The sequence below is a fragment of the Arctopsyche grandis genome, chromosome 7 (assembly GCF_051622035.1).
Source record: "Arctopsyche grandis isolate Sample6627 chromosome 7, ASM5162203v2, whole genome shotgun sequence".
Taxonomy (NCBI): Eukaryota; Metazoa; Arthropoda; class Insecta; order Trichoptera; family Hydropsychidae; genus Arctopsyche; species Arctopsyche grandis.
The window spans coordinates 7,128,695-7,143,473 of NC_135361.1; the positions used below are offsets into that span (position 1 = coordinate 7,128,695).

A 14,779-nucleotide genomic window follows, 5' to 3' on the forward strand; every position below is an offset into this window, starting at 1 on the left:
CTATTATCTGCTTCTATAAATTAAATATTGCTAGGATTCTCTATAAAGAAGACAAAGGTTTTGGAAAATACCTGTTGGAAAAAGTACCCACTTTTGTTCTGTTTATGTTTGATTCAATCTTGACGCCACGCCATGTGTTCGAATGTAATACTTAGTAAATTGATTATTGTTATATTATACTCGTATTATACACAGTGAAAGTTTATGATATCGATAAGTATTATATATGTATATGTAAATAGGTATATAGTGTCGAGCACACGTGCGGCCATGTTTATCTTGCACGGGTGTGTTTTCGTCTTTGGATGCATTTTTCATTTTGATCGATCGTCGAACACAATGGTCATTTATATAAATGGTTAATTGAAAAGATCTCGAGTGTTTGTAAAGAGAGGATGATTGAAGTCTACGGTTGATGAGGAGGAGGACCGTGGTGGGGAACGGGAGGACCAAACTCGACATCCATCATCGTTTAACCCGCACACTGCGGGGCGCAACCGAGACTCGTTCGTTCGATTGCTATATTAAATTCGATTAATATTACATTTTAAGTGACATTTCTAAAACATACGCAATAAAACAAATTCTTAGTTGCAATAATTTAATTGCAATATCAAGTTTTTTTTAAATTAGAATTGATAGATAGATAAAATTAGATAAAATTAAATTAGATTAATTAAATAAAATAAATAAAATTAGAATAGATAGACCCAACCAGACAATCCATTCTAAACCGATTTGTTCATCACGTATCTAGCAAATACCAAAATGCCACCCCAGGTTTCCTTGACCACCTGTTCGATATCAGATGGAGGAAGTTCAAATCCTGGGTAAGTACCGTTTTTAGGGGGTAACTCAATTACATATGACAAGTTTACATCACCAACACCCATAGCCCAATCAATGCTGCTCCCGGGGGAAGTATAATTCATTCCATCATTAGCGTTTACAACAACATATTTTTCAGAGCCAGGAAGAGCCAGAGCTTCGATGGCACTAGTGACTTGATTACCCAGACTAATGAGCTCTTCTACATTGGATCACCGAAGTCTCCAGAATTGGACCACTTAAAATCATAGTTTCTATTAGCATCGACTCCTGGGCAAAAGGTACTTGTAGCCGTGGACATGTTCTTCCTCCACATTCTATTCTAAGAAATAAAATAACATCAACTACTGCAGATCATATGAAAACTTTAAACCATTTTGATTTGACTTACACGTGTATGAGTGTATTCATATCCATCTGGGTTGGTCAAAGGTATGATGAACCAGTCTACGTTGTCAGCTACGTCACGTTCAGTGATATCTTCTACTAATTTGGTTATCATATACATGGCAGTGGCTGGTGCGATCCATTCCCGAGCGTGAACGCCAGCATCAGATACGATGATTGGTTTGTTTGGATCATTGCCTCCATTTGATGAAATCTTAATTACTTTTATCTCCCTGCCTTCTTCTGTTGTGCCCAAAGTTTCTACTGTGACTCTAGTCGGATATTTTTCTGCCAATACGTCTAAATATGCATTGATCTGAAAACAAAACCTTATTAAAATCAAAAAATATATACATACAACCAATTTGCTTGTTCAAGTCGTCACCTCGTCATATCTGTTGTAACTAGTGAAGCTAATTGTACCGTTTACTCTGTTCATTCTAGCCATTTTTTGTTGCTAGATCTCGGCTTCAATTACACTATAATAAAATAACATATACTTTACATACCGATATAAAGTACGAATTGTAATGAGAGCTTTATTTGTACCTCTTGGGATCTTCAATTACCACTTCGAATGGTATATTTGCAGATTTTAGAACTAATTCAAACTCGACAAGCGATCCTTTAAGCACAAGTATCATTGCAATTCTTCCGAGAACATGAGCACGTTGCCATATATCTACACCCGGAATTTGTTCCACATTTGATGTAACCAATAGATGCTCCTTGGTCATAGGTTTCACATTGTAGACCTTGCTCCTGCAAAAATTATAAATATTATAATTATATTTAACTCAATCACAGATTATAAGTGATATTTTAAAGAACTCACCCTTCCAAGTACTCATGGTTACCGTATACGAAGACGAACAACGTGACGAACAAGAAAACCAATACCTTCATTTTAGCAAAGTGAATGCTTAAGCTCAAAACAGTTGTCTTTTATACTATTCGGCTGACTTCGAAACGGATACAAAAATCTATTGATCATTTTTAAGTCAATCAAACGTCACATTACTTATAGCTTTCTTGTTAATGATAACTTTTTGTATGTCAGTTATCAGTTTTCTCAGATAAGAAACCCAGTTTATGTTCGTTTCACGATCTTCGTCATCGTCATAGCTTCCGAAATGACGGTTTGAGGTGCTACTACTCTTTGTTTAATACTGTTTCATTATTGTAAAACTATTGTCTGTGTTTGTTTTGTTTGTTTGTTTGCTAACCTTGTTGAGGCTACATACTTGTCGATCATTTCCTTCAATACACTTTTGATCTGACTTGGTTATGGTCATGAACATATGACACTAATAAATAAATCGACCCGCAAAAAAATAATAAACAAGATTTCCATGATATTACAAAGGTTCATTGATTCCTATGATTCATTTTCAGGATTTGGGTCATTGTGGAAAACTGGTCAAATTGCCCGGCGTTACAAACTGCAAGTATGCATTTCGAACAAATAAACAATCGCCTTTATATAGTAGTTTCCTCTCATACGCATCTTCGAGCCTCGAGCATACCTGGCTTATGAATATTTATTCCAATGTGTGTGTGTTCCAAGCCACAGGTGTGATATATGTGGCTGCGGGCCAAGCTACAACTCCGTTTAATTAAGCCTCAGGGTAACCTCACAGTCTGAGTGACGCTTGAGCATTGCGTTCCATATGAGGTGCGATTAGAATGTGACTGGCAGTTTATTTACTCGCATGTCTCCGTCAATCGCACGACACTTCTCCGTACTGGGTTCGATTTAACACTTTTGAAACCGTACTGTGGTGGTGAATTAAATTGATTTAACATTGCAAGGATGAGTTTTATATTTTAACGTCGAAAATTCATCGGAAAAGTTGATGTAATATTCTAAAAAAAATAATGAAATTCGACAAATGCACAGTTCAGTAAGAGTATCTTTAATGTTTTCAATACATATTGAGAGCACACATTCATATAATTCTGTTAAAAATCATTCCGAATACAGACAGATTCGCCTATTATTTTCAGTAATATCGGCAATGAATTATTATTTTTTTAATCGTACATGCTATTATGTATGTACTAGTGTTTTCGCAAATCGAGAGACTTACTGTAGTAAATAAACATGCTTGTAACGAGAAGGGTCATTTCAAACTATTTTAATTTTAAATATACAAAATAACTCTAAGGATTTTGATCATTCTGTGAACATAATGATGGCTATGCGTCTCTTTAATCGAGGAGTTTAACATTTAACTTTATTTATCAATGTAGGTATATTTTGATGAGGGTCGGTTTTTTTACTTTATTTATATAGCCATAATCAAAAATTTCTATTTAAGAATGACAGTTAGTGCTTTTGTAAGTAGAGGTGTTTTGAAATTACTGTTTAATTCTAGAATTAATGTTTGGAATTCAAATTTTTTGCATTTTTTGCATATTTATCTCCGAAAACTCGGAACCCGTTATAAACAGTACCTAATATGTATATTCTTATAATAATCATATATTGAAATGATTATCATTTTTAATATCATGGATATGATCATTTCTAAAAGCGATGAATACCAAATAGAGACAAATTTCACTAAATTTTATTATTTAAAAATTAATTCAAATGAGCCAAGCTTAAAATCAAGAATGCCATCCTATAATTTTTTTCGTTTTGTTAAATAAATTCTCGCTCGGTGCTTTATAATAAATTAAAGTTTATTTTTTCCGATTCTTAATGGAATTAAGCAGTTAATTAAAAATAATGAAAAAAAATCTTTACAGCCAGAGAGTGGACCGGTCAAAAAATAATATAAATAAATGAAATATTGTTGGTCTTGTTGTAGACTTGTAGAGAACCCCTTGGAGCACGGGTCACATTTGAGTTATGGATGCAAATGAGATCGTGTTAAATAAACTGAAATTAATTAAAGAATATTCATCTCGAGCGCCAACAATACAATCCATTTTTAATTTATTCCGGTTATTTTTATCTGTCGTTACGTACTTACCAGCTCTAATTTATTGAACTTCATCCGGACTTTCAAATTTATGCCCTCGGATTTTTTTTCAACACTCCGTGTGTTTTCGTATGTAAAAATTTAATTAAAGCGTACGAAAAATAAAATAGACTTCGAGCACAAAATTATAATGAGGATTTAATTTTACGATCTACGATGAAACTTACAATTTTGAAATTTTGCCGGAAGCATTGTTTGTTTTATATATTGTTTTTGAAAATGCTGTTGAACATCTGTCTAATTGGCTATAAAATATTCTCGAATAAAACACTAATATTACAACAACTTATGTATGCGTTATATGTATAATTTAAAAAGCGGTTTACATATTTTAAAAATGACAATCTACATACATACATACATAGGTATATTTACATATTTTTCTATGAATGAAACATCAGTAATGTACCTACTCAATATATTATTAAAAAAAACTGGACTATTTACAGTCCTATTTAAATATTGCAACAAATTTTTGATCAGTTATTTAATTCAGTTCAATAGCAACTTTTAAATGGTCAGAAACCATCATACACACGAATTTAGTCAGTTAGATGTACAAAATTAGAGAATCACTCGCATCATATGATTCGCCTTCAAAAAATCATCTCACATTACAAATCGTCAGAATGGATTCATTTAATTATATGTATCAATGAACGTTAAAAATAAAATACAGACCATATATAGATCTATAATTATAACTGACCATCTACATACAATTGAAGTCCATTGTTCTGTTAAAAAATAATAACATTTTTAAATTACTGACCAATTGAATTCTGGCTTTATAATATTTTTGAAGAAACTTCATTTTAATAGGCCTTTATTTATTTATGCTTGACTATTGTCTGTTTGTCAAAAAACACTTTATAATATGCGATTTACTAAAAGTTGATTTTTATATATGTATATGTACATTATAATCACATAACTTCCGCAAAAATTACTGATCATTTATTGAAAAAAACATGACCATTAAATCTGTTGTCTTTTTTTAATCTGAATATTAAAATATTGAATTATCTTAAAAACATCAATCTAATTTGATTCGAGTCTGAATTTTCAGCACTTTAACCATATTATTTTTAACACACAATACGAATGATCATTAGATAGGGAACAGCCCTTTGATTCACAGCAGGGGTGGTTTTTACCCTTGCCTTGAAAAAATATGTTAATTGTGATTCATTCACTGATGAACAAACGAAACAGCAAACTCGACTAATGCATATTATGATGATTTAAACTCAACACTTACACCTGGTATAAGTAAAAGCTTAAATTCGTAATTTACTTGAATATCTTCAAGGTTTAAAAAATAAATATATAGTATAATATACAGTTCCATACTGATAGTAGCGAATTTTTTAATACACACTAGATTTAATATATGTAGAATAATGTATGTCTCAGTTTTATTAATTACAATTTAAGTAAATTCCATGCAAATTAGCACACGGGAGGTATCGTTATCGGCGTGACCCTTTAACCGCGACCTGCTGAGTTATTATCGTTTTAAATATTCATTGTCAAATTGGATAAACACCTAGCCCATCTATAAATTAGTGTACGGGCGAGAAAAGTTAGAATATCAAACATTTATCGTTATCGCTATTAAATTTGTGAACCGGCTCGCTCACAATTAAAACGCTCAATTTATTTATGTTTCCTTTATTATTCCGCGTGCCGTTTATGCGGCATTAAAATCACCGGCGGCCATCTTGGAAGATTTATGCTGATTTTTGTAGATAAAAAGTTTTTTTAAGCAGATGGTTTTTTTTAATTTATCGTTTATTCGTTGAATATTATTGACACATTATCGCTCGTTTGTTTTACTCGCTGAAATACCAATCAAAATATTGTGAGATGAGAAGACTTTAGTATCAAAGCCTTTAATGAAATATTTGAAATGTCAAAACGACGATACATATGGAAATTAGATTGATAATAGATTGATAATATGTTGAAAAAAATTAAAATATTGGACTACTGAGCACTTAATGTTCAATCTTAAAAGTATACATTAAACAGCGTTTTTATATTTACTGTTCACATCTATTAGGTACAATCTATATAATCGATTTATACTTATAGAAATGAAATCGAAATTTAATTAGAATCCTGAATAATTTTGATTTTTCCTACAAACTACATATGTTTATACAATAGAATAAATACTTGGCAATACTCATTTTCAAAATTTAATAAAAGACATCTCGATTAGGAAAACGGGAAATTCCTAACAAATAGTTGAAAATAATGTGAAACACTGCTAATCAAATAATTGATCGATTTTCTTTGATTTATAATCAATATAATTGTAAATTACATATTTCTTAAATAAATTTTTGTATAATTTTCAAACTTCACGCTAAAGAAATATCGTTTTTTAATATAAAAATTATTGTTTTATGGGCCACTATTCTTTAAATATAGTAAAAACAATAAAACATTAAATATGTGCTAAAATATGTACGTATGTATGTATGTAAATTAAAAATGAAATAAAATCAGTAAAATTTACGATTTTCATAAAATTTGACGAAATGGAACTTTGTTATTGCTTTTGACGGCTTCTTCTTTTATTTTAGCTAATACCGAAAATTTCTGTATTTAGATTTACTCAAATATCATCGTCATCATCATTATTTACAGCCATTCACCATTAACTGGATGAAGACTTCTCCAACACACTTCCATTCGTCTCTGTTTTGCGCATCTCTCATACATCTCACCTCACACGTTTGTCTGATTTCATCCAACCATCATCCTTGTGACTCTCTTCGTCCTTTTCATTTTCATTTTCATTTTTTGCATTTTCTCAGGTATCATTGCAGCACTTATTTTGTCCAAATTGTTCACTTATTTTGTTAATTGATCCTCTATATCAACAACCCTTGTCATTGTACTCATACAGGTATTAAGTTTCCTATCTATCCTCGGCATGCCAAGCAAACAGCATTCCATACTTATTTTAGTGGATTGGATTTTATGTAACATTTTGGCATTTGATGTCCAAGTTTCACATACGTACGTCATCACCGACAAAATACATTGATTTAAGATCGGTTTTCTTTAGGCAAAGTGGCATTGTTGATGAAATTATCACAATATATACTTAGGTATGTTATTTAGTAAGTTAAAAAGTAATTTGAATACAGGAAAACTCAGTTTAAAACTCAACTTGCACAGGAACTGTATTAATCATGCACCGTTTTTGCATCAACTATGTAAATTATTTCACAGTGCTTCCTAAGCATAATAAAAAATTTAATAATGAAGCCGCCTCGGGCTGACTAAAATCTGTCTCAATCCCGGACCGGGATGATTTATGCGATTTTTTTCCACTTTAACACAACGGGCAAATTATTCATGCACCGTGTAATTCGCAGAGATCCACGAACCCTCCCCCCGGTTAAAAACAACGGGAAATATCATCCACCCCTGACGTAGACAATGGTATGTTTTTTAAGTTAACTTTTTTCAACTGCAAAGTGATTTACATTTTATTAATGATTCTTATTATCAAAACAGAAACCCACATACTCGACGAGTGCGATCATCATTATCGCAGCGAGCCGAAAAAAAAACAATAAACGGATAGAATAAATTTATTTTAATTTATGCAAAGCGGAGGGTTAATTTTTTCGCATTATCAGTACGGTGGATCTAAGAAATTGCTTGCGTTTCGCCGTAGGGGTTTTCGTATTGTGCGGTCGGGAGTTTTGTTCGAGTTACTGTACGTGTGTATTATCTCGAAGCCCTCGTTCGCCCGTAGGGGTTGAATGTGTTATTTTTTTGTTCGTTTAGAATCAAAGCTCTTGTTTTGGGGGTAGTGGGCAGATGTTGAAAGGGGCATATGGCCGAGTGGTCTCAAGTATTGTCTATAGCCGCTATCGCCGTTATAACGTATAATTTGTAAATATAATGCGTATATTATAACGGATTTGGTATAGTAGTATAGGCATATTTGTATGAGATTGGATTCATTTTTGAAAATAAATGTACATACGTACATATGTACATATAATCAAAATCAGCTGTACGGCTTTACGATACTTTTTTTAAATCAAATTTATTAATGATGAAATTTGACTCCAGTATAATGATTCAAATGTTCATATCTATAGTACAATGTTCATAATATAATATTTTTGAATATATTGTTTCTTAATGACTAAAAATTATTTAGTTGATGTCAAATTAATTAATTTAGTGATGTAAAAAAAAGTGTCTCAACCCGATAAGGGCAAAATCTCAAACCAATAAGGTCACCTTATTTGCTTTAGATAGTCCACTTTAAGGAGTCTTTGATCAAAAATAGTACATATACATACATACATACATGCATAAAATGTATTATATTATGATCATTTATAAGACTTTTAAATTCGTTTTCGAGTTTTTTTTTCCTATTATGCCATAAAAACTAACATTAAAATAAAATAATATTATAAATACAAACAAGGAAACTAATATATAGAATAGATAATGATCACTAAATCAATGGCTATTAAAATAGACTTACGATGTATTATATTGTGAATATAATATATGTATGAGCAATAAAACATTTAATAAGACGAGGTTAGTTAAAATTATTATAAAATTTCTTCAAAGTGAGAACCACTCTAAACAACATCAGATAAAATAAAAATGATTTTTAAATAAATCCCTTTTTGAAATTTGACGCTTCACCTATTTAGCCCAATTTTGATTTTTAAATGCTTTTTTTTATTTATATTTATTTATATTTCTTATTTCATTGTTATTCATTTTTAGAAACTTTTTTTGGTATCAATGTTATATACGTTGTGTATCTATATAATAGTTACTGATCTACTGATTATTTTCTATATTACAATCAAGTATTTTTAACTTAGATATATTGAAACTGATGTTTTGATTTTGATTTTTAAATGCTTTTTATTATTACTAAATTATTTTCACAATAAATCTAATATTTATTTTAATAGCTACTGATCTACTGATCCTTTTTTTTATTTTACAATTTTAATTTAATTTTGTTAGTAATCCTAATATTATATTATTCTAATGTTAATGTACAGCATAATAGGAAAAAGAGCTCCAAAACCAATTTACAATTCTTATAATCGCTCATAATACATCTAATACATAATATTAATTAAAGTCGATGATCTAAAGCAGATTGTGCTTGGGTAATCTGTGTGTTATACCTGAAGGGTATAGACATTTTGTTGTAATCACCGAGACTCTTCACAAGTGTTTTAGTATGTATGTACATACATATATCTATAATAATAGTTACTGATCTACTGATTGTTTTCTATATTACGATTTTTTGGTAGTATTTTTAACATACATATATTTAACCTGATGTAACCATTATGTATGAATGATTGATGAAAACAAAAACTTAAGCCAAAAATTAATTCAATCTAGATTTTCATCGAAGTAGTTTACATTAAATCATACATACGTTGAATCATTTGCTGTGACTTAATTAGTAATTAATAATTTAAAATTACAATTAAAAATTAGCCTTCATATATGTACATATATCATATATTAGATTAGCTTTATAATCTTTTATAGCTTTACTACGTATTCATTTTTGAATTTCTTATAGTACTTTTCAACACCTCAATTTTTACACTGTGAAATTTTAAACAATAAATAAACATATTTCAATAATTATTTTGAAATATTCGCAATATGACAAAATCAAAACTTAAAAGCTCGTCTAAATCGATACAATGTGAATAATTCAACACTGCCAACTTTCGATCAGAAGACGGCAGCTGATGGCGACACTCTAGCAAATTAGTAGACGGTCGGATTGTTGACAACAAAAGGGTTAAGTATCAATTGAACGACGTCGGAGCCAAGCAAAAAATGTCAATTAATAACGTTAGGCTGATCCGCGCACCGGGTATCCCATTGTCCTAGCAGAATCACAGCTGCTACTGTTTTGTCGAAACACCCCCTGGATTTTAATTTGGGTGCACGTTATTATTATTCTGCACCTAAAAACATGTTGCCATGAATAAATATTTCGTGCGGGACACGTGACCGAGGGGGCGAAAAACAAAGCCCCTACATGTAATGAATGCAATTTTTTAAATTGTCACGATTAAGATGATCTCAAAGTCGAAGGCGGGTTTGGTTCTAGTCCCAACACTCACACATTCGTGTTGGGGTAGATTATGATTACGAGAAAGATTACATTGAAGAAAAAACCCCTCATAGAACATATATTCATCGAGCAATTTTAGATTTGTCTTAACGGATTCATATTATATTAATTATGTATAAAATTTTTAGTGATTAGTATAGATCCATCATTGTACCTAAATAATCACACACACTGATCATGCAATTAACTGTCATAGTATTAGCTTGACTTGTGATTATTATACATGTACATACATACAAACATTCAACGGTTATTTGTCTGATTTTTCCGATTCATAGTATTTCAAAACTTACTAAACCATTCCAAACATTGCTTCAAATCAATTGCACAGTGTTGCTTGGTAGATAGAAATTTAATGGATTAAAATTCAAAATATTATATATACAAACAAACAAAAAAGGTTTCAGTTACTACATACCTATTTACATACCCTGAAATAATATAATGTCACGACAACACATCTACGACAAAATGATTACGCGACATAATGTCTATGGATAAAGTGATGACGTACAGACACAAAACATTCATGTGCTCAAAAACGATTTTTTTAACGAATAAAACGTACAAACGTTCAAGTATTTATTACGAAAATCTATCTACAAACACGTCCCTTGACATATTAATAAACATATATTAGACAAGCCAGTCGAAATTTATCGAAATTTATTATAAGAATTCTTCTTACTTATAAGAAAACAATTATTTTTCCACTTTCTTTATTGTGAACCTTTTTAGTGGGCGTGATTTTTTTCTTTTTTTGAGTGGGTACACTTATTAAAAATGTTGACATTATTATGTTACATGACATTATGTCGCTTTATCATTTTGTCCGTAGACGTTTTGTCGTGGAGCCGATAGTACACCAAATTTATTGGATCTAAAAACATAACTCGAAACTTACATTAAGAGCAAAATGCAAATAAACCTTGATTTTTGTATAGCGGAATGATATAACCATATTTTATTTGCTTGAATTTTATTTATTGATAAAATACAAGTCGCACCAATGCTTTATCACATATGTAATGTATACCACCACCAAGTCACACCAGTTTACACGCAGACAAAATACAAATTTCAAATAATACTCTAAATGTAAAAATATATATACTGAAACATATATTAAAAAGATTCAACATACATACATATGTATCTAAAATATTTAGATTGTCTTTGCTCCAATGAAACCGGAATACCAGTCGAAATCAAAGCTCAATCTGTGCTCGAATGCTCGGCACGTGTCCCGGCATTGTTCTGCATCTAACCCTTCTACAATTAATCGCGATTTCAGGGGATTAATTCAACCCCATCACTATTAGCCGGGTGGATAGTGTGTGCCACTGCATAATTACGCCACCCTTCGCATCGAAAGGGTTATTCCCGAAATACAGTCATTAGCGACCGACCGGTAATAATTATGTATGCGAATTGTCGTCGTAGTGGAACAACTGTCGGCATATGTATTGGTAAAAAAGCGTAACATAAGCAAAATCCAATTAAATATACTGTACAATATGTACGTATATATGTAGGTTTATTAAAGCTCGTTAAATAAAATTGTTCAATAACGAGCGAAAAGCTTTTAGTGTCCATTGTGCGAGTCGATGATTCCGTTTTAAACTATCTATTGTTTTCTCTTATTTCAATTAGCTTTCCATTGATTTATGGTGTTTTCATTCTTATGGCAAGGTCAAATCTTTATGTGCGTATAATTAAATTTAATTATATCGGTTAAAGTTCGTAATAATGTACATATGTAGGTAGATCAGAGCATTTACTTAAGTGTAACTGAAGTTAAAAATATATCAAAAACTTAGTTACATTACAAACTAAAAATCATGCAATATTCATGTCTATACCCTTCAGGTATAAACACAGATTACCTAAGCACAATCTGCTTTAGATCATTGACTTTAGAGAGTCTTTAATTAATATTGTGTATTAGATGTATTACGAGCATTTATAAGAACTGTAAATAGGTTTTTGAGCTCTTTTTCCTATTATGCTGTATATTAACATTAAAATAATATAATACTATGGTTACTAACAAAATTAAATTAAAATTGTAAAATAGAAAATAATCAGTAGATCAGTAGCTATTAAAATAGATATTAGATGTATTATGAACATAATTTAGTAATAATAAAAAGCATTTAAAAATCAACAAAAAAATGCAATATCCCTACAAATTTGACGAAAAAAATCCCAAACATTATCCCTGGTCATCTTGAATCGCACACAGTACATCTGCACAGACCAGATGCGTCCGGGAGAATCCTCACAAGAAGCGTTTTTAATTTAAATGCCAATTTTATGATCCATAAAACGCGGCCCGAATGATTTGCGCGCCCGCAGAATGCGAATCGGGTTCGCGCCCCATTTGCGAAAATTCTTGTAGATACTTGTACGAATTTATTTATAGCTATCGAAAGATGCGAATCGAACGTGTAAACCCGTGGCTATCGAACGACTCAATCGATAATATACACATCACACATAAATGTGTGTACGAACGTGTGCAACATTAGCTTGGCGAGCTAACGAGGCGGACGTGTGACATATTGCAATGGGCCAGATGCACCGGACGAGAGGTGTTAAAATAAAGGTGTTCCACATAACACGCCCAAATCTTATCTACATTGTGGAATGAAGCTCATTTGAAGGTGTATAATTGTACGGAATGTATGTAGAGAGGTTTGCACCCACGCGAGTCGGTTAACACTTGCGCGACCGGAGAGCGCGCTGATGGGTAATGATTGGTTTGAGCGGATCGCTCGTTAATGTTGAATATAGTGAAAGGTTTGTGTTGCTAATAAAAAAAAACATTTTTTGTTGACGAAGTATGTAATTATCACAATCTATATACAACCATCCATTGCTGAATGAAGGCCTCTCCAATATGTTTCCATTCGTCCCCGTGGCTTTCATGCGACTTTTACATTCTCTCGGGTACCATTCAAGCACTTCTTACGTCCATTCCTCCAGCTATGTGATCCACCTATTACAATATTAGAATGTATATACATAAATATATAATGGCAAAATGCTTTAAGTCAAAAATGCTTGTTTTGAGAAAATCAAGAAGTTTGAAGCTCTCCATTTTGTGACCAAAATCATCTCTATTTTTTGACCAAAATCACCTACATATATTTTGTGACTGAAATCATTATTCATGTTTTGACTTTAACTTTAATAAGAAATTTTTGAAAAATCAAAGTCAAAAAATTCTTAACAAATTCAAATGATGTGAAATTTTGACTTTTACTGCCAGTATACCGATGATGTGTTGTATTGTATAGATGTACATATTTGTATTATTATTATTTTAGTATACATATTTAGTTTGGTATAGTTGATATACATTTATTTATTTATTTATTTTTACATACATATGTATATACAAATATACCAGGAAGGCTTAACAGGTAAACCCCAAATGCGCCTTCTTGGTCCACATAATTATTACATAGATACATGTAAATCTAAACAATATCTGACATCTATCGTCAGATATTACAAATATCGTATTAATACGATAAATAACGATGAATAACTTTCATGTAACAATACGAATTTTATATTCGATAAACAACCACAGAGACATCTATGGTGAGCAATATGGCGAAACCTAAGATATAACAATAACTAAAGGTTTGCAACAGAAAATTGGGAAGGAAACGCCAATTTTACAGGAATCGTTTCAATGAAAATCAGAAAAATTGGCAAATTCTGATAAGAAACGATCGACCTTGACAAATCAAGGTCTGGCCAATAGCGAGACTTAGCGGGAATCGAACTCGTAACATCAAGTACGAGATAATTCAACATTCACCACTAGACCACGCTACTGGTTACATATGTATACATTATTATATAAAGTAAATATATACATATTATTATTTTTTAAATAAACATAAAATCTTCATATGAATTGTAGTTTCAATGCCATATTTTTATGAGAATAATAATATTCAAAGTAAATTTTTTTGTCAAAAATAAATTCAAATTAAAACAACGATGTAAAGTTTAGATTTTATGGCTGATTTTTTAAAGGAAAAATATAACTTTGCTTAAAATTTTACTAGCAATGTTTTTAGGGCATTGCATATTCTCTAGTCGATTTTATTCAAGTATAAGTATAACTTTTTAATAAAATCAATGTAATGAAGTTAATATTTTGATTATATTAAAAATTTTAAATATTATTTTTAATATACATACATATGACATAAATTTTTCGAATATTTCATTTTCGTTTTTAAATATTTCAAACATCCGCTAACAAAACAGTACCTATTAAAAATGCAATTTTTCAGTCGTTATCTCAGATGTACCCACAACGTAATCTGAATAAACTTTAATATCTCCAAACGTGTTACAATCGCAGTGG

The 14,779-nt window shown here is 31.0% G+C and overlaps 1 protein-coding gene across 1 annotated transcript; it reads right to left on the minus strand.

Annotated features, from left to right (window-relative positions):
* Positions 1–728: 728 nt before the first annotated feature.
* On the minus strand, positions 729–1,663 carry LOC143914037 (carboxypeptidase B-like). The gene is made up of 4 exons (XM_077434128.1): positions 1,601–1,663; positions 1,220–1,531; positions 1,035–1,150; positions 729–909 (listed from the first exon to the last, which is right to left on the minus strand). The coding sequence occupies exons 1-4, from the start codon at positions 1,661–1,663 to the stop codon at positions 729–731; spliced, it is 672 nt and encodes a 223-aa protein (XP_077290254.1).
* Positions 1,664–14,779: the final 13,116 nt, after the last annotated feature.

What these genes read in the sequence shown, in the direction of transcription:
- LOC143914037 (XM_077434128.1), bottom strand. Translation starts at nt 1,663, where the DNA reads ATGGCTAGAATGAACAGAGTAAACGGTACAATTAGCTTCACTAGTTAC. An exon ending in GTTACAACAGATATGACGAG is followed by an intron (nt 1,532 to 1,600) that starts GTGACGACTTGA and finishes TTTTGTTTTCAG; the next exon opens with ATCAATGCATATTTAGACGT. An exon ending in GGAGACTTCGGTGATCCAAT is followed by an intron (nt 910 to 1,034) that starts GTAGAAGAGCTC and finishes TTCCCCCGGGAG; the next exon opens with CAGCATTGATTGGGCTATGG.